This window comes from Triticum urartu, chromosome 4 (assembly GCF_003073215.2).
Source record: "Triticum urartu cultivar G1812 chromosome 4, Tu2.1, whole genome shotgun sequence".
Lineage (NCBI taxonomy): Eukaryota > Viridiplantae > Streptophyta > Magnoliopsida > Poales > Poaceae > Triticum > Triticum urartu.
The window spans coordinates 544,840,127-544,860,914 of record NC_053025.1 but is presented as its reverse complement, the minus strand read 5'-3'; the positions used below and the strand labels follow the sequence as shown (position 1 = coordinate 544,860,914).

The 20,788-nt window shown below is 46.9% G+C and overlaps 2 protein-coding genes across 2 annotated transcripts; both read left to right on the top strand.

Annotated features, from left to right (window-relative positions):
• Positions 1-9,114: 9,114 nt before the first annotated feature.
• LOC125552557 (54S ribosomal protein L51, mitochondrial-like) lies at positions 9,115-16,276 on the top strand. Its single transcript, XM_048716158.1, has 3 exons — positions 9,115-9,275; positions 10,701-10,807; positions 15,912-16,276. Exons 1-3 carry the CDS (start codon positions 9,196-9,198, stop codon positions 16,082-16,084), a joined length of 360 nt encoding a protein of 119 aa, XP_048572115.1. The 5' UTR covers positions 9,115-9,195; the 3' UTR covers positions 16,085-16,276.
• A 951-nt stretch (positions 16,277-17,227) lies between these two features.
• On the top strand, positions 17,228-19,977 carry LOC125552556. Its single transcript, XM_048716157.1, has 5 exons — positions 17,228-17,500; positions 17,598-17,724; positions 17,991-18,644; positions 18,744-18,927; positions 19,315-19,977. Exons 1-5 carry the CDS (start codon positions 17,424-17,426, stop codon positions 19,341-19,343), a joined length of 1,071 nt encoding a protein of 356 aa, XP_048572114.1. The 5' UTR covers positions 17,228-17,423; the 3' UTR covers positions 19,344-19,977.
• Positions 19,978-20,788: the final 811 nt, after the last annotated feature.

Genomic DNA, 20,788 nt, shown 5'->3' with positions numbered 1-20,788 from the left:
TTTACGGTGAGCTCTTTGTCACCTCCATATACGAGAAACATATCCTTAGTCCTTTTCAGGTATTTCAGGATGTTCTTGACCGCTGTCCAGTGATCCATTCCTGGATTACTTTGGTACCTCCCTGCTAAACTTATAGCAAGGCACACATCAGGTCTGGTACACAGCATTGCATACATGATAGATCCTATGGCTGATGCATAGGGAACATCTTTCATATTCTCTCTACCTTCTGCAGTGGTCGGGCATTGAGTCTTACTCAATTTCACACCTTGTAACACAGGCAAGAACCCTTTCTTTGCTTGATCCATTTTGAACTTCTTCAAAATTTTGTCAAGGTATGTGCTTTGTGAAAGTCCAATTAAGCGTCTTAATCTATCTCTATAGATCTTAATGCCTAATATGTAAGCAGCTTCACCGAGGTCTTTCATTGAAAAACTTTTATTCAAGTATCCCTTTATGCTATCCAGAAATTCTATATCATTTCCAATTAGCAATATGTCATCCACATATAATATCAGAAATGCTACAGAGCTCCCACTCACTTTCTTGTAAATACAGGCTTCTCCGAATGTCTGTATAAAACCAAATGCTTTGATCACACTATCAAAACGTTTATTCCAACTCCGAGAGGCTTGCACCAGTCCATAAATGGATCGCTGGAGCTTGCACACTTTGTTAGCTCCCTTTGGATTGACAAAACCTTCCGGTTGCATCATATACAACTCTTCTTCCAGAAATCCATTCAGGAATGCAGTTTTGACATCCATCTGCCAAATTTCATAATTATAAAATGCAGCAATTGCTAACATGATTCGGACGGACTTAAGCATCGCTACGGGTGAGAAGGTCTCATCGTAGTCAATCCCTTGAACTTGCCGAAAACCTTTTGCGACAAGTCGAGCTTTGTAGACAGTAACATTACCATCAGCGTCAGTCTTCTTCTTAAAGATCCATTTATTTTCAATTGCTTGCCGATCATCGGGCAAGTCAACCAAAGTCCATACTTTGTTCTCATACATGGATCCCATCTCAGATTTCATGGCTTCAAGCCACTTTGCGGAATCTGGGCTCACCATCGCTTCTTCATAGTTCGTAGGTTCATCATGATCTAGTAGCATGACTTCCAGAACTGGATTACCGTACCACTCTGGTGCGGATCTTACTCTGGTTGATCTACGAGGTTCAGTAGTATCTTGTTCTGAAGTTTCATGATCATTATCATTAACTTCCTCACTTATTGGTGTAGGTGTCGCAGAAACAATTTTCTGTGATGTACTACTTTCCAACAAGGGAGCAGGTACAGTTACCTCGTCAAGTTCCACTTTCCTCCCACTCACATCTTTCGAGAAAAACTCCTTCTCTAGAAAGGATCCATTCTTGGCAACGAATGTTTTGCCTTCGGATCTGTGATAGAAGGTATACCCAACAGTTTCCTTTGGGTATCCTATGAAGACACATTTCTCCGATTTGGGTTCGAGCTTATCAGGTTGAAGCTTTTTCACATAAGCATCGCAGCCCCAAACTTTAAGAAACGACAACTTTGGTTTCTTGCCAAACCACAGTTCATAAGGCGTCGTCTCAACGGATTTTGATGGTGCCCTATTTAACGTGAATGCGGCCGTCACTAGAGCATAACCCCAAAACGATAGCGGTAAATCAGTAAGAGACATCATAGATCGCACCATATCCAGTAAAGTACGATTACGACGTTCGGACACACCATTACGCTGTGGTGTTCCGGGTGGCGTGAGTTGCGAAACTATTCCACAGTTTTTCAAATGTACACCAAACTCGTAACTCAAATATTCTCCTCCACGATCAGATCGCAGAAACTTTATTTTCTTGTTACGATGATTTTCAACTTCACTCTGAAATTCTTTGAACTTTTCAAATGTTTCAGACTTATGTTTCATTAAGTAGATATACCCATATCTGCTTAAATTATCTGTGAAGGTGAGAAAATAACGATATCCGCCACGAGCCTCAATATTCATCGGACCACATACATCGGTATGTATGATTTCCAACAAATCTGTTGCTCTCTCCATAGTACCGGAGAACGGTGTTTTAGTCATCTTGCCCAAGAGGCACGGTTCGCAAGTACCAAGTGATTCATAATCAAGTGGTTCCAAAAGTCCATCAGTATGGAGTTTCTTCATGCGCTTTATACCGATATGACCTAAACGACAGTGCCACAAATAAGTTGCACTTTCATTATCAACTCTGCATCTTTTGGCTTCAACATTATGAATATGTGTATTACTACTATCGAGATTCAATAGGAATAGAACACTCTTCAAGGGTGCATGACCATAAAAGATATTACTCATATAAATAGAACAACCATTATTCTCTGATTTAAATGAATAACCGTCTCGCATTAAACAAGATCCAGATATAATGTTCATGCTCAACGCTGGCACCAAATAACAATTATTTAGGTCTAATATTAATCCCGAAGGTAGATGTAGAGGTAGCGTGCCGACCGCGATCACATCGACTTTGGAACCGTTCCCCACGCGCATCGTCACCTCGTCCTTTGCCAGTGCTCGCTTATTCCGTAGTCCCTGTTTCGAGTTGCAAATATTAGCAACAGAACCAGTATCAAATACCCAGGTGCTACTGCGAGCTCTAGTAAGGTACACATCAATAACATGTATATCACATATACCTTTGTTCACCTTGCCATCCTTCTTATCCGCCAAATACTTGGGGCAGTTCCGCTTCCAGTGACCAGTCTGCTTGCAGTAGAAGCACTCAGTTTCAGGCTTAGGTCCAGACTTGGGTTTCTTCTCCTGAGCAGCAACTTGCTTGCCGTTCTTCTTGAAGTTCCCCTTCTTCTTCCCTTTGCCCTTTTTCTTGAAACTAGTGGTTTTGTTAACCATCAACACTTGATGCTCCTTTTTGATTTCTACCTCCGCAGCTTTCAGCATCGCGAAGAGCTCGGGAATAGTCTTGTTCATCCCTTGCATATTATAGTTCATCATGAAGCTCTTGTAGCTTGGTGGCAGTGATTGGAGAATTCTGTCAATGACGCAATCATCCGGAAGATTAACTCCCAATTGAATCAAGTGATTATTATACCCAGACATTTTGAGTATATGCTCACTGACAGAACTGTTCTCGTCCATCTTGCAGCTATAGAACTTACTGGAGACTTCATATCTCTCAATTCGGGCATTTGCTTGAAATATTAACTTCAACTCTTGGAACATCTCATATGCTCCATGACGTTCAAAACGTCGTTGAAGTCCCGATTCTAAGCCGTAAAGCATGGCACACTGAACTATCGAGTAGTCATCAGCTTTGCTCTGCCAGACGTTCATAACATCTGGCGTTGCTCCAGCAGCAGGCCTGGCACCCAGCGGTGCTTCCAGGACGTAATTCTTCTATGCAGCAATGAGGATAATCCTCAAGTTATGGACCCAGTCCGTGTAATTGCTACCATCATCTTTCAACTTTGCTTTCTCAAGGAACGCATTAAAATTCAACGGAACAATAGCACGAGCCATCTATCTACAATCAACATAAACAAGCAAGATACTATCAGGTACTAAGTTCATGATAAATTTAAGTTCAATTAATCATATTACTTAAGAACTCCCACTTAGATAGACATCCCTCTAATCTTCTAAGTGATTACGTGATCCAAATCAACTAAACCATAACCGATCATCACGTGAGATGGAGTAGTTTTCAATGGTGAACATCGTTTATGTTGATCATATCTACTATATGATTCACGCTCGACCTTTCGGTCTCCGTGTTCCGAGGTCATATCTGCATATGCTAGGCTCGTCAAGTTTAACCTGAGTATTCTGCGTGTGCAAAAACTGGCTTGCACCCGTTGTAGATGGACGTAGAGCTTATCACACCCGATCATCACGTGGTGTCTGGGCACGACGAACTTTGGCAACGGTGCATACTCAGGGAGAACACTTCTTGATAATTTAGTGAGAGATCATCTTATAATGCTACCGTCAATCAAAGCAAGATAAGATGCATAAACAGATAAACATCACATGCAATCAATATAAGTGATATGATATGGCCATCATCATCTTGTGCTTCTGATCTCCATCTCCGAAGCACCGTCATGATCACCATCGTCACCGGCGTGACACCTTGATCTCCATCGTAGCATCGTTGTCGTCTCGCCAATCTTATGCTTCCACGACTATCACTACCGTTTAGTAATAAAGTAAAGCATTACATCGCGATTGCATTGCATACAATAAAGCGACAACCATATGGCTCCTGCCAGTTGCCGATAACTCAGTTACAAAACATGATCATCTCATACAATAAAATTCAGCATCATGCCTTGACCATATCACATCACAACATGCCCTGCAAAAACAAGTTAGACGTCCTCTACTTTGTTGTTGCATGTTTTATGTGGCTGCTACGGGCTTAAGTAAGAACCAATCTCACCTACGCATCAAAACCACAACGATAGTTTGTCAAATAGACTCCGTTTTAACCTTCTCAAGGACCAGGCGTAGCCATACTTGGTTCAACTAAAGTTGGAGAGACAGTCGCCCGCAAGCCATCTATGTGCAAAGCACGTCGAGGGAACCGGTCTCGCGTAAGCGTACGCGTAAGGTTGGTCCGGGTCGTCTCGTCCAACAATACCGCTGAACCAAAGTATGACATGCTGGTAGGCAGTATGACTTGTATCGTCCACAACTCACTTGTGTTCTACTCGTGCATATAACATCAACATAAATAACCTAGGCTCGGATGCCACTGTTGGGTTTCGTAGTAATTTCAAAAATTTTCCTACGCTCACGCAAGATCATGTGATGCATAGCAACGAGGGGGAGAGTGTTGTCTACGTACCCAACACAGACCGACTGCGGAAGCGATAACACGACGTAGAGGAAGTAGTCGTACGTCTTAACGATCCAACCGATCAAGCACCGAAACTACAGCACCTCCGAGTTCGAGCACATGTTCAGCTCGATGACGATCCCCGGACTCCGATCCAGCAAAGTGCCGGGGAAGAGTTCCGTCAGCACGACGGCGTGGTGACGATCTTGATGAACTACAGCAGCAGGGCTTCGCCTAAACTCCGCTACAGTATTATCGAGGTATATGGTGGCAGGGGGCACCTTACACGGCTAAGGAATAGATCACGTGGATCAACTTGTGTGTCTAGAGGTGCCCCCTGCCTCCGTATATAAAGGAGGAGAGGAGGGGAGGCTGTCCGGCCAAGGGAGGAGGCGCAGGAGAGTCCTACTCCCTCTGGGAGTAGGATTCCCCCTCCAATCCTAGTCCAACTAGGATTCCTCGGAGGGGAAAAGAGGAGGAGGGGGCCGGCCACCTCTCCTAGTCCTAATAGGACTAGGGGAAGGGGGGGTGCAGCCCATCTAGGGCAGCCCCTTTTCTTTTCCACTAAGGCCCACTATGGCCCATATAGCTCCCGGGGGGTTCCGGTAACCCTCCCGGTATTCCGGTAAAATCCCGATTTCACCCGGAACACTTCCGATATCCAAATATAGGCTTCCAATATATCAATCTTTACGTCTCGACCATTTCGAGACTCCTCGTCATGTCCGTGATCACATCCGGGACTCCGAACAACCTTCGGTACATCAAAATGCATAAACTCATAATATAGCTCTCATCGTAACCTTAAGCGTGCGGACCCTACGGGTTCGAGAACAATGTAGACATGACCGAGACATGTCTCCGGTCAATAACCAATAGCGGGACCTGGATGCCCATATTGGCTCCTACATATTCTACGAAGATCTTTATCGGTCAGACCGCATAACAACATACGTTGTTCCCTTTGTCATCGGTATGTTACTTGCCCGAGATTCGATCGTCGGTATCCAATACCTAGTTCAATCTCGTTACCGGCAAGTCTCTTTACTCGTTCCGTAATACATCATCTCGCAACTAACTCATTAGTTGCAATGCTTGCAAGGCTTATGTGATGTGCATTACCGAGAGGGCCCAGAGATACCTCTCCGACAATCGGAGTGACAAATCCTAATCTCGAAATACGCCAACCCAACATCTATCTTTGGAGACACCTGTAATGCTCCTTTATAATCACCCAGTTACGTTGTGACGTTTGATAGCACCCAAAGTGTTCCTCCGGTAAACGGGAGTTGCATAATCTCATAGTCATAGGAACATGTATAAGTCATGAAGAAAGCAATAGCAACATACTAAACGATCGGGTGCTAAGCTAATGGAATGGGTCATGTCAATCAGATCATTCAACTAATGATGTGACCTCGTTAATCAAATAACAACTCATTGTTCATGGTTAGGAAACATAACCATCTTTGATTAACGAGCTAGTCAAGTAGAGGCATACTAGTGACACTTTGTTTGTCTATGTATTCACACATGTATTATGTTTCCGGTTAATACAATTCTAGCATGAATAATAAACATTTATCATGATTATAATAAAATAAATAATAACTTTATTATTGCCTCTAGGGCATATTTCCTTCAGTAGCCCCTCAACCCAGCCTCACCTTCAACATGACTCCATGGTAGATGATCAGTCCACCCCCGCGCCTCATCGACTTCAAGCTTCGTGTAGACAACACCTTGAATCAACCCCGCGCCATAGTCTTGCTGAAGCCACACAAGCCATCGGGGCCGGCGCCACGTGTTTCCACACCCAGAAGTCGGTCACCATCAGCATCACGCTCCTTTGTCGTCGTCGTCGATCCAACACCTTCTTCTGTACCAACCGACTTGCGTCGATCCGTCAAACTGCCTAGTCTGACCCAGCCGAACTCGCTCGACTGTACGGCACACTCGTGGCTCCCAAATCGTCTTCCGCGAATCTCCATCCATCACATGATAACCCCATCTTAGCTGACATGATTTCCCGCAACACCTTCAAGCATCCATGTTGTGCCAACAAATCTTTCACTTTTGTCTGCCATAACCCAAGGTTTTCAGTTCCACGAACTTCTCCACCTCAAACCTGACACCCATTGACGTCATAGTTCTTTGTACGACTGACCTTGTGAAAAAAAATACATGAGCAATCTCCCTGTGATGCACAAGTACATGACAGAACATCTGTGTACTACTAGCAACTCCAACCAAAAAGCTTTTGATCTTCGCGTCATTGCTCCTGAGGCCTTTTACAATGGGAGATGCTTAGAAAGGTGCTTGCAAAAATAAACCGAGTTTTTTCTGAAGCACCGGTGCCTATTTCCACAGAAGAGACGCTTAGTTAAGCGTCTACCCTGTACAAATAAGCACCGATGCTTAAGAAAAGTCTAGTTTATTTCTCTAAGCATTTCCCCTAAGCATCTTCCATTGTACAAAGCCTGACTCAACACTTGATGCTAGTGACGTCCTTTGTGTCAAATATGCTCCTGATGGATACACAATGATGGATTTTTGCCTTTGCCTCTGATCTGCCCGCCTCCATGTCGCACAGGAGAGGCCGTTGTCTCCAGGGACTCGGTCCCCATCTTTTTTTCATAACAAATCTCCTGAGTCGATCCGACTTGCACCGCAGCCCTGCCGCGTAGCGCACCTAGGCAGCCTTCCGCGCGACCTCCAGCACAACATGCGCACCTGCTAGCCCCGCTGGGCCAGCACACACCGCGCGCGCCTCGGCTCCGCTTGGCCCGCCGAGCGTTGCTTGCCACGCGACGCATCACCTTGCGATCGAGCCGCACACGTCGTCTAGGGTTGCCTCCTACGTCCACTGACAGCTCAGAATACGATCTGTACAACTCGTCGAGATTGCCTCGTCTGATATATTTTCCAATCGGTCCCAACCGCGCGCACCAATTGCTCTACGGCGACTTCCAGTGCAGACGATACCGATTAACACATCAAACCTTCCTTTAGATCAACTCAAATAACCTCATCTCAACCTTACTTATGATACCACTTGTTAAAATAAATCTGAGGCATACTGTCGATCATTCGAGGACCAAGCAATCACACGAGTACGACACCGAGATTTGTTAACGAGGTTCACTGATATGGCTACATCCCCGGGGCTTGACTATGGGCGCTCCTCCACATGACACCGCTACAATACCGCACCCGGTCGCCCTGAACACCGGCACATGCCGCCGGCTTCCCCTGCGTTCCAGTGCTATTATGTTGGCATAGGTTACATCGTGTGTCTAGCCCCGCTATATATGAGAGACCTAGGATACAAGTGTCCTACTAGGACACGACTCCATATCATATCTAAACACAATACAATTCAGAGTCCAACTGTAACCTAACTTGTACACAATATTCGACACAACTCTAACAGTTTTATTGGTTTTTTTTTTCTATTTTTTGCTTCATTTTATTTGGTTTTCTCCAGGTCTTTTCTCTCCTTTTCCTGTCTTCTTTTGTTTTTGGTTTGGTTTTCTTATCTCTTATCCATTTTTTGTGTTTTTATTGTTTTTATCAATTTTCTTTCCTTCTTTTTTTCTTCATCTTTCTCCTTTCTTGATTTTCAACATTTTATGTTATTCTTTGTCTCTTTATTGATTTTCACTGTTTTTTCATTCTTTTTGCATTTGTTTCTTTAGTTTTATTTTTTATTTTCTTTTTTCTATGTTTTTTTTCAGTTTTCATTGATTTTTTTCTTTTCTTTCTTTTAGTTTCTGTTATACATTTTTTTTATACGTCAAGAATATTTTTCAAAAACATGTTTAACATTTTTTAATACATGATCAACATTTTCTATGCACATGTAACCTTTTTTAAATGCTTGATTAAGATTTTTCAAACTCAATATTAATGTTTATTAATACTTAGTCAATATTTTTTTCAAATTATTGATTAAAATTTTTATATACATGATAAAAAATTCATGATTTTTTAATACATGATCAACAAATTTTCTATACACATTCAACATTTTTCCGAATGTTTGATTAATATTTTTAAATACTTTTTCAGTTATTTTCAAGTACTTTTTAAACATTTATAAAATGTTTTTGTAGTGTGTTTGTTTTTAATTTGTATATTTAGAATATTTTAAAATATAAACAAAAGTACAAAAATAAAGCAAAAAAGAAAACAGAAAATGTAAAAACAAACATAAAAAGGAGGCTGTGGCCTCCCGCTCTCCTGGGCCGGCCCATCTCGGTCTCCCCTTCAGCTAGGTTTCTTCCCCAGGCGTCCCCACTCTGGCACTCTCCCCCTTTCCTCCTCCCCACCCACACACTTTTTGATCCTGAGGGCGGCGTGATGGCGCTGAGGGGCGTTTGGCAGCTGCAGAAGCTTGTGGTGAACTACTGCGACTGGGGAGGGAGCAGCAGAGGAATCAGGTACCTTTCATCATGCCGATAAGAGCCGATTTCACCACTAGGCAGACCCTAGCGATTTGATCTGTTCTGCTTTGATGCGGTAACAAGTTTAGATTCGGGAGGGGAGATCCGAATTACTCGCTCTGTTAATCGAGTTGGATTGGTCTGTTGATTGTGCAGACCGTGCGTAAGGTACTTGCTGTCTGACACTTTGTACAAAGTCAGTTTCTGCATGGAAAAATTAGTTGTAAAGATCTTCCTCAAATGTGTTATGCTTAGTATATGCCCTGTTATCTGGTTTTTCTGAAAGGTGCCAGTAGTGTGTTTCCGGCGAAGAACTAACTATCAAGTCTGAGTGTTCTTGGATACTTTGGGCCATGTCATAAACAGTACATAGGCTGTGAAAGAACCCCTCTGTTTACTGATGTAGGCCGTTATGGTTTGCGTACAGTCAAACTTGACCAATATAGAGTTGTGTGTGTTGATTGGCAACATGGAACTGATTTCGACAAAATTGTAAGCAGAAAACTTCCGTGTTATATGTTTGAATGTGTCTGCTAGCATATTATTGGACTTTGACTGTCATTGCGAAAGTTCTATCTATAGAAGACAATGCCATTTCATAAGTGAAATATAAACTGAGGGAGTATGGCTCAAGGATGGAAGTAAGTACTAGAGGCACTCTCATGATACTGAAGTGGAACTGCACATGTTGATGTAAATTGGACGAGGCACAACACTTACTAGCCTGCTTAACTTCTCTCTGATCGATAGCAGTTTGATTAAAAAAAGGGCAGCCCGGTGCACGCAGCTCCCGCTTGCGCAGGGTCCGGGCAAGGGTCCGACCACTTTGGGTCTTTTGTATGCAGCCTTTCCCTACATTTCTGCAAGAGGCTGTTTCCATGATTTAATTTGAACTCCCTTATGAACATGAAAATCCAGTGCATGACTTGGAGGGCTTTGACCTCTTTTTTTCCGATGGAAACTGATAACAACATCCAACATGCCAGCCCAGTTGTGGTATCAAATGGTTCTAGGTAGGGATGGGCTATCTTTCCTCGTGGACACAATTGTGCATGTTGAGCATCGCGTTTGTATTATGTGTTCCACATGATGCCATTGAAAAATAGCTCACTGAATTACTGGAAATGGAGAAATTTTGTTTAGAAGAAACAGTTCAGTTACAGTTTAGGCCAATAGTTATTTGCTGGTTGTGCTGTAAATGAAGCTGGGGATTTTGGATTCTTGAACATAAGTTTATTCCCAATTTCACATATTATCCTCTTTCCCTGTGGATTGGTAGGCTATACTTTAAGCATTAGTTGTATGACTTTGCAGCTTAAATATTGCTTGTATCAATATCTTTGTCGTCAGGATTCAGTACCTGAACACTTGAATCTTTCAACTTGCCTGCTCCTTCATATCTAATACTCCTTGGAATTGCAGGGCTTTTATGGAGTCACATCTTCCAGCTTTGAAGGAAAAGAATCCCCAGTTAGAGGTAGTGACACAGCTTGTCCGTGGTCAGCATCCTAACTTGAAGGGCATTTACAGTAAGATCTTCCATTTCTTTTGACCATCATAGTGTTATATCAAGAGTTATATGGCTGGCAACTGTATTACTTATAATGGTGTTACTTTCTGATAGTGGTTTAGATCTTTCTGTTGGTACTGACAAAATGCATAGAGTCAGTTATTTTTCTTGCAGTCTCTTGCAGTCAAGTACTGCAGTTTACACTAGCCATATTTAGTTTTAAATTGCAGCACTGGGATATTTGTAGCTGTTTCTTCCATGTACGTACTTGTGATGAATTTGACTTGCTCAACAGCCCAAAGGTGAAAACTCACATGGTTCAAGCATGACATGGTTAACTTTGTGTCCTTCATATGAATACATCTTCTTTAGAGAATGTTAGCTTGTTTTGTTTGAGGGATGCGCTTGTTCTGCGTCAAGTACATCCATCTCGGATGGAATAGAGACGTGCCACATATTTTGTGGTGGTGAGGGGACAGGTTCATTCAACAAATTATGTGGAATGCATTTCGCATATTGTAGCAACTTCTTTCACTTTTGTAATGTTTAGCCCAACGATAATTGCATTCGACTGTACTAGCCAAACCAAATCTGATGTTGTACGAGGAGTTAGGGCATTATGCAGGCCAAAAACATTCCATGGTTGTAGGAGTTACGGCATTACGCAGGCCAAACAACCATATAGATTCTGTTCCTCTGTTGTAGGAGGAGATTACTTATTAGGATATTTTTCATAAAATGCCCACCCAATTTTTTTTTTGAAATGGAACACCGTGCATTCCATAAATCACCGTGGACCAGCCAAATCGGCGGTCACCGCATCGGATACAACTCTAGGGAGGTCTACCGACCACACTTGGTAGTCGACATTGACATTCCGCCTACCAATAGCCGCAAGCTCATGGGTAGGAGCATTACACACACGAGGACAGTAGGAAACATTCCAATCAATAAAACCAATCTGGAGAAGGTATTTGATCTCACGGAACAGGGTGCCCAGGTTAGATCGGTCGAGAGCATTCGTCGTTGCAGCTTGCTGGATCCCGATGCAGTCCGTCTCAAAAACGACACGTCCCATACCCTGAGGGCATCTCCAGCCGCGCCCCCAGGAAGGCCTCCCCAGGCGTTTTTTTTGCGCCGGCGCCGAAAAATCGGCCCAGTCGCGCCCCCAGGAGCCCGATTTTCGCCGGCTTGGGCCGAAAACAGCGCCGGCGGACCCAGGCCGAACCCGGCGCGCTGGGGGGCGCCCGGGGGCGCCGGGGCGAACTGTTTTGGCGCGAAACAGCCGCGGGCCCGCCGCGTCAGGGGCACGGCTCTCTTCTCGCCCCTTCGTCGTCCTCATCGCCTCGTTTCCCGCGGCGAATCAATGCCAAAGCTGCCGCGCCGGTCAGCCTGCGCCATTGATGCCTCACGGGCGGCGCAGTGAAGACCGGATGACGCGCGTCCCTCGCCCGCCACGCGTATCACGGCGGCTCGCGCACGGGCGGCGCCTCGGCCTATATAAGACGCGCCCCAGCGCACTCGGCGACTCGCACTCTCTTGCCGTCGTCGTTCCTCCCTCTCCTCTCTCTCGCCGTCTCTAGTTCATCACACCCATGGCCGAGCGCTTTCCAGGCGACGACGCGGCGGCGAACGGCTTCGGCCGCCGCCATCTTCACGAGAACGAGGCTCGCCTCCTTTTCGAGGCCGAGTACCCGGTCCCGCCGGACATGCGGGTGCCCGGGGTGTGGAGGATCAGCGCCGGCGGCGTGCCGGTGCCCCCGGTACCCACCGGCGCGGCGCGGCGTGCGGAGATCGCACGCATCCGCTCGTCCCTGCCGCGTGCGGCGAGGGAGGGGCCACGGTACGTCTCCGACAGCCCGCTCTGGGAGCCTTATTTCCGCCGCCGTCACGCCGAGCAGCTCGAGGCCACCAACGGCGTCGAGCCCTCCGGCAGGCTCAACGCCGTCGGCCGGCGTCGGTGGTGGGGCGTGCCCGGGCGCACGTTGGAGGCCGTCCTCGAGTACATCGAGGGCGGCAACACGCCGCGCCTCGAGTACCCCGCTCCCCCGTCCTTCCCACGCCGCCGGGGAAGCTCCTGGACCCCGAGGCGCATGGAGACCGGGGGGTCCTCCTCGTCCGGCGGCTCCCCCTGCCTCCACCTCCGCCCCGTCAAGCCGGAGCCCTAGGGCACGCCTGTCAGCGCGCGCACCCGCAGCTTCGGCGTCCGCATCGGCGACAACGCCTCCCCCATCGGCCGCTTCGTCCTCGTCGAGCCCAAGCCGGAGCCCGGCCTCCCCGCAGAGTACGAGGAGATAGCCCGGCGTGGCTTCTCCGACGAGGACGCCCTACGGTGGGCGCGGGACGACTACCTCCGCGACGAGATGGTCCGGCAGCGCCGGGCCCTGGAGGAGATCGCCGCCCGCAAGCGTGGGCGCGAGGACAAGCACGGCGTCGTGGTCCTCGACAGCGACGACGACGACGACGCCCCGGACCGTCCAACCCGCCGCGCCAACCGGGGGAGGGATGCAGCAGGGACGGCGGAGGCGTCGGCGGGGGCGACGACGACGACGGCGGTGACTACACGCGGTTCTACAGCCTCCTCGGCATGTAGAACCGCGTGGGCGGGTGGCGAGGCGGGCGGCGAGGGAGACGGCGGGGGTAGCCCGCGGTAGTTTTTCCTTTTTTTGTAAAATATGTTTAAATTTGAACGAACTCGAACGTGTTTGCGTTGTGTTTGCGCCGAATTTAAACATTTTAAAAACCCGTGGGGGGCTGCGACTGGGGGGCATCACGCCCCCAGTGCGCGGTTTAGCGCCGGTGCGCCCCCAGGGGGCGATTTTTTGCCCCTCCTGGGGGGCCAACGGCTGGAGATGCCCTGACTTTCATCTAGCTTAATTGCATGAAGCAGGGCACATGCCTCCGCATGTAGGGCCTCGCCCATATGTGAAAGGCTTCCTGCCGCGGCTAGGATCACCTCTCCAGTGTGATCCCGAGCGATGCATCCCCAACCCGCGAGTCCAGTCCCCGGATCAAAAGATCCATCCAAATTGATCTTGACTACGTCGGTGGTCGGGCAGGTCCAGCTGGGTTTTGGTTTAGGATTGCTCTGACCCTGCTCTCCACAATATAGGCGCCATTCCGCAATGTGCTTTGACAACGTGAAGGCGAATTCCTGGATCGTAGCCCTCTGGTCGTTGTGGTTTGCCTTGTTTCGCTCCGTCCACCACATCCACAACAGGCAGATAGTATGTAGTTTCTCGTCCTCCGGCAAGGAAACAATAAGTTTCAGGAGTTGGCATGGTGATTGGCATGGTAATAGCATCTGACGTGTCTGTTCTAACCCGCACGCCTTCCACATCTTCTTCACTTCCTTGCAGCGAAGGAACAGGTGGCCTCCGTCCTCCTGTAGCCGGTGGCATACCACACAGTCCGTCTCCAGTTGCACGCCAATTCGCTCCACATTCCGCAGAAGAGGATGACTGTTATGGGCCAGTCTCCACATAAAGTGATGGATCTTGCCGGGGCATCGTATCTTCCAGAGCTGTTGCCACATTCTTCTGTCCTCCTCTCCCCCAGCTGAGCTTTCCCCACGCGGGCGCGGTCGTTGTCTCTGGAGCATGTCAGTATACACCCTGTATGCCGATCTTACTGAGAACAGCCCCTTGTTGTCAAATTGCCAGGCCACAAAGTCCTCATGGTGCTCAAAGATAGGGATCTTTAGGATTATTTCTGCATCCATCGCGCTGAAAGTTTGTTGCACAAGCTGCTCATCCCATGTGTGAGACTCCGGGTCAATGAGTTCGGAGACTTTTGTCAGCAGGGTAGCCCCCCGAAAGGAACGCGGGAAACGTACAGGCCCCGCCGGCAGCCACGGATCATGCCAAATGTGTATCTGCTGCCCGTCCCCCACTCTCCACACCATTCCCTCCTTGACCACTTGGACCCCTTGCAAGATACTACGCCAAACATAGCTAATTCCCGGTGTTGGCACAGCCGATAGGAGATCTCCACTAGGGTAGTACTTGGCGCGCAAGACACGGGCGCAGAGGGAGTCAGGCGCTTGCAGAAGGCGCCAGACTTGACGAGCTAGCATGGCGATATTGAACGCGTGAAGATCCCTAAATCCAAGACCACCTTGCTCTTTTGGCAAGGTCATTCTCTCCCAACCCACCCAGTGGTGCCTTTGATCATCATCCTGATTTGCCCACCAGAAGCGGCATATCATAGAGCAGATGCCATCGCATAGCCCCTTCATCAAGTCAAAACAAGCCATTGCATAGGTGGGAATCGCTTGGGCCACCGTTTTAATCAGGATCTCCTTTCCCTTCTTCGACAGCAACTTGATCTTGTAACCTTGGAGCAGCTCCCAAATTCTGTCTCGGATGTATTCAAAACAAATCTGGCGTGATCTGCCCACATAGCTAGGAAGGCCCAGGTATTTTCCTATGGATCCTTCACCTCTAAGACCCAGAACATGGAGCAATGCTTGTTTCTTTTGTCCTGGTGTGTTCTTGCTGAAATGTATCGCAGACTTGTCCCTATTGATTGTTTGGCCCGACCCCCTTTCATAAACCTCCAAAATCTCGTCGACAGTGGTCATACTCTCTTCCGTGGCCTCCAGAAGCAGCAGCGAATCGTCCGCAAAAAGGAGGTGAGTTATCGACGGGGCAGTAGGTGCGATCCGTATACCCCGAATGCGTCCCATCTCCTCCGCGCGGTTGATCAGTGAAGATAGCCCTTCTGCACATAATAGGAATAGGTACGGGGAGGCGGGGTTGCCCTGCCGTAAACCGCGGCCGGGAACCACCGTATCAGTACAGCCCTCATTGATTTTGAAACGGTACCGAACCGTACTCATGCACTTGCAGATCAGGGCCACAAACTCCGGTGCAAAACCCAGCTGGATCATAATTTTCTCCATGAAAGCCCACTCCACCCGGTCATACGCCTTACTCATGTCAAGTTTCAAAGCTGCATGTCAGGAATTACCACTCCCTAACTCACTGACAGGGCCCACTCACATGTCAGTGAGACATGATTCATATCAAAAGACCATCCATGTTAGTTTTGATGAACTCATGGCTACATGTGCTTGCTTTGTGATTATTATTTAATATTTATGCAACATTATTCTTGTGCAGAAAACCATAACGAGAGAGTGGTTTGTGTCAGAAATCTAGCACCCGAGGACATCATGTTGCAAGCTAGTAGGCTAAGGTGTTCTCTGGGCAGGAAAGTGGTGAAGCTGAGAACTAGACACGTTACGAAACGGCCAAGTGTCCAGGGGACATGGACGACGGAACTGAAGATGTGAATCAAAGTTCCGAGAGAGGCTGTTGCAGTGTTCCTGTTGAACTGTTTGAGATCTATGGCAAGAACTCTGTGCTGCTATTAGACCTACCTTTTGTCAGTAGTTACAGTTTCATTTTTTGTTTGTTTGAGACATAATAATCTGATAATATCATGTAAACGTGGGAGATTCTTGTTAGTGGCGGATGTGATCTTAGACCATCATCTTCCTTGAACTTGCCAGGGTAGACAATTTGATCTGGGTGGCCCTGCAAGTCATGAACAGTTCTTTTTTTCAATCCATGGTGGTTAACAGAGATGCTACTATGAGGGCAATACGGCGAGGTGGCCAGACAATGTAGAGGAAGAGAAATCAGGTCCCAGTTTTGTGGGGTCTTCCTGTTGTTGGGATGGTGCTGTCCCAAGAACTGTTTCAGATGCTCTATGCTTTTAATAACGAGGAAAAGGTAAAAAGTGGTTCAGATTTCCGCCTGCTTCTTTTTGATCATTTATTACAGTTGATGTATATATATGTATAATGCGATGTGGATATTTGATCTTGCTGTGTGCCGTGCTGGTAGTGTCAGCCTGTCAGGGTATCATTCATCAGTGGCGTCTGCCGTGCTGTCCGGTACCAGAACATCTACCTAACCTTTAGTCGTTATAACCAGATTTTGGCATCCACGGGTGTGTAAACCGTCACGCGCATCAGGAGCGGATGACTGGAGCTGCAGTTCGCGATAAGAATATCTGAACGCATAATGACCAGTAGTACCAGAAAGCTGGAGCAAGAGATAAGCAGCAGAGGACGCGGAACGCACTAAGCAGCGCCATTGGGCGAGCAGCCGCACCCGCACGCCTCCTTGAGGTCGCCGTCGGCGAGCCCGGAGCCAGCCAGCCATCCAGATCAGCACCTGCTTGACAGAGAGGGGCACAGCACAGCGTGTAGCTCAGCTGCCAGCAAAGTTTTTCTTTTTCTTTTCTGAGGGGCGATAAATAATTTTTTTGGTGATAAATAAAAATAATGTTGGATGTTCAGATGTGAACACCTCCCCTACCTGGCGTGCTTCGCTGGGTTTCAACTTTCAACAGAGGAGAGGAACATCCTGTTCCGTTCCGTACGAGCGCCGTTTCCCCCGAGTTAATATAATCAATAAATAGCCGCCAGCCCGCCGGGCCAGGCTGCCCCCACCGCGAAATAGCGGCAACCCAAAGCAAAGCAACAAACAAACCCAAGGCAGAGGAGAGCACAGGGAGGCCGCTCGCCCTTCTCTTTCCCACCCTCCGCAACCGCAAAGGTTTTCTTCTCTTCTCTTCTCTCGCCAGCCAGGGAGGAGGTTTCCCGTCCCGCCCTCGACCCCGCCATGGCGACGTCGTTCGACCGCTGGGAGAAGGACCCCTTCTTCCTCGCCGCCGAGGAGGTCCAGGAGTCTGCCGATCGGTGCGCGCGCTGCCGTTTCGCCTTTCTTTTTTCTTCTTCTTCGGTTCCGGTTCTTATGGATCTCATTTTTGTTTTTTTCCTGTTCGCGACCTCGCAGGATGGAATCGGTGTACAAGATATGGGTGCAGGAGAGGAGCGGCGGCGATTCGGCCCTCGGCGGGGAGGTCGGCGCCGTCGAGCTGCGCCGCGAGCTGCACACCGCGCTCGGCACCGCCAAGTGGCAGGTGAATTTGGCTCCTCGCTGCTACTCTCCCCTTACCTTACCGTTCGTGTCGCAGCTGTGGATTGATCCGCTCGCCTGGATCGGCGTTTTCTTTCCTTTCTTCTGCTTACAAGTCATTGTGCTGAAATACTGCTTAAGACTGCATTTATGTAGATGTGGGTGTGATTAGGATGTATCGAGTCATGAAAAATTGCCCCGAAATACTGAAGAAGTTGGTACAGGTGCCTTCAACTCAGAACCTAACTGCTTGTTTATTTGTGCTTTTAGCTTGATGAATTGGAGCGAGCAATTAGATCAAACGACGAGGTTGTCTCGGCAGGAAAGGATACGAGAGCACTGCATAGTAACTTTGTTGCGGCGATTGGCTATCGCATATTAGAAGTTGAGAACAACCTGAATGCATCCAATGTCGCGGAGGGGAGGAGCACACTGAGCTGGATTCATTTGGATGAGAGCGAGCGGGACGACCTCGCGGCTTTCCTATCTGCAACCCCTCCTCAACATCAGGATAAAGTTGTTACAATCCCGTCTGCTGGCGATATTCAGGTGGGCAGCAACCCCACAAGGGTGAGGAAAAATATCTCAGCTGACAGCTCCAATGATTCATCTGGCTCTGCAGACTTGAGTTCAGCGAGAGCAAAAGAAGATGCACATCGTGGGCACAGGAGGTCAGTCAGTGCCAGTGCTGATATTGGATCGTCGCCTATGTCATTTCCAAATGAACGGGAGGGTGCTGCTGAACAATCATCTCTTGGCCCACACAGAGCACCTTTGCTGAATATTGTTAAAGCGTGCGGATTGCCAAGTGCCTTGAAACCTAAGCCTGCAATTAAGTACAAAAAAGGAGCTGTGAGGTGGGCACATGCAGACAAACAGGATCTTGAAGCGGCAATCCCTCTCACAAATCCTCAGTTGGGTCAGGTATTGAGATCTTACTTGAATGGTGCTAACATCCATTGTTCAATACGATTCAGTTTGAAGCTTAGTTTTATATCCTTATATTGCCATTCTTTGTTGTAGGGCTTAGATGGATACTCTGAAAGAAGCATCGGTTACTTAAATACTTGCGATGGGGTTACATACAATAAGAAACTCTATGGTTGGCTTGGAGCACTGCGTAAGAAACTTCAGAGATCACAATATCAAATTCGATATGGGCGGCCTGCTCAATTGATTCTGTTTGCACTTGCTGTTCTCATAATATGTAAGTTCGCTCATTTTATATGTTCTTTGTTTTGTTCTATTCCTTGCTCAAGCAACTAGAAATAAAGGCTAGAAATGTCAGTTGCAGCCTAAATGTATATATTAGGTATACTGTCCATAATCATAATTATTCTGTAACTTATCCATTGCGCCCTAAGTTGGTCTTCTATTCCACATTCCACCACACATCACAATACCAGTTTAATGTTTACTGTCTTTTAAGGTTGATTTTACGTTCAACGGAGTTTCAGCTGAATTTTGAGTAGAAAACTTGCGTTTGATATTGTGATAAGTGATGACTTGATCCAATCATAATTTTCTTAGGGTCGCCACTTATTATTCAATGTTGTATACTCATACCTTACTGTTTCTTGTACTTCCTTTCCAGTTGTGTTTGTATTCAAGACAATATGGTGAGAAATTTGCATGGGCTCGTGATTGGGGTTAGAAAAGCCCCACCAGATCAGCATAAACTGCATGTGGACAGGAGTGACCATGCACATATGGGAAGGTGCGAACCATGGCAGACTGTTTCTGGTAATCCGCATTGAAACAAATGAAGAATGATCATGGAGCAATTCACCACGCTACGTCTGTAACTCAGTGGCTTTGCCATTGGATATGCACTGGACGGTGTGTGCGCGCATGATGTATCTCAAGATATCAGTTCTCACAGTGACCAGTTGACTTGTGCTTAATGGTATGCCCTGAACTTCAAACTAGGGTCATGCTGCACTAGTGGTCATGCAGGTCAGGTGCAGCTACCAACAGAAATGCAACTGGGAGTGCCGACTGGTGATTGTGCTATCGCCTATGGGGCCTTACTTGAGACTTGAGAAGGCTTCCCTTTGGTTATTTTATTGAACCTGTGATAATTGGTTCCAGATACAAATAGAGATTTGTTCTCAAGTGCTGTAGAAGAGGCTGGAATAGTTGTACCGGGATCTGCTTGAACTGTAATAATACCTAAACAACAGAGTTAGAGGCTCGGCGATCCTGTTTGGTCTGTGGCTGAATTTATAATCTGAAGTTCAAATTTCACAGGTGCTAATAGGCTTTTGATAATTCTGCAGAGTTGCATCTTTGAGAAGTTTTACCACCCATAAAAAGCCATAAACTGGTTTGTAGCTGGCATCTCTAGCTCCTGATTATCCACGGGTGCCTCCTGTTGCTAATAAACCAGCCCTGTTGCTCTCTTGCCATATTTTTTCTTTGAAAGAGAGTTTTTTTTTGTCAAGGTGCTGCAACCAGGAGCAGATGTGAAACCTTTTGATGTGCAGTCAAGCACCTCAAATAAATAAATAAATAGCCGGGACTCCTGCAAATTGTGCGTCTAGATTTCTTAGATATTGTTATATAATGTTGTCGTGCTATTTGGTAGACAATTGTACTTACTGAAACCCAATAGACATATTACTTGCGGAAAATTAATTTTGTATGGTCTTCTTCAACAGTTATTTTCCCAGACATGCACTACTATTCAATTTAATTTTTCAATATATTGGATTACTGGTGCTGTTTTTCCCAGCGAGTTATGTACCCTCATCTGTATATGTTGTTGTTGATAAGAACTTTCCTGTGACAAACTGACAATGGAAGGTTGATGGTATACTGTCCGTCAGGCAAAATCATGAACTTGCAAACTAACTAGAGTGTGAGGTGCGACTTGCTGCGCCATTCTTTAATCATGAGTTAACTTATATTTTTATTTTGTTGCAGTTTATAACGCTGACTCAGTGTGTGTTTCACCTGGGCTGGTCTGACATTTAATATGGCTGTGTTGTTGATTATGGTTGTGTTAAACTTGTCCGTATATTCTTAGTTGGTGCAGGCCGTATGTGGTGTTCGTGGTAGAGGGGGCT

Excerpts from the sequence above, each read along its gene's own strand:
- LOC125552557 (XM_048716158.1), top strand. The coding sequence starts at position 9,196 with ATGGCGCTGAGGGGCGTTTGGCAGCTGCAGAAGCTTGTGGTGAACTAC. Across the intron at positions 9,276-10,700 it reads GGGAGCAGCAGAGGAATCAG|GGCTTTTATGGAGTCACATC; the intron begins GTACCTTTCATC and ends TTGGAATTGCAG. Across the intron at positions 10,808-15,911 it reads TAACTTGAAGGGCATTTACA|AAAACCATAACGAGAGAGTG; the intron begins GTAAGATCTTCC and ends ATTCTTGTGCAG.
- LOC125552556 (XM_048716157.1), top strand. The coding sequence starts at position 17,424 with ATGGCGACGTCGTTCGACCGCTGGGAGAAGGACCCCTTCTTCCTCGCC. Across the intron at positions 17,725-17,990 it reads TCGGCACCGCCAAGTGGCAG|CTTGATGAATTGGAGCGAGC; the intron begins GTGAATTTGGCT and ends TTGTGCTTTTAG. Across the intron at positions 18,928-19,314 it reads ACTTGCTGTTCTCATAATAT|TTGTGTTTGTATTCAAGACA; the intron begins GTAAGTTCGCTC and ends CTTCCTTTCCAG.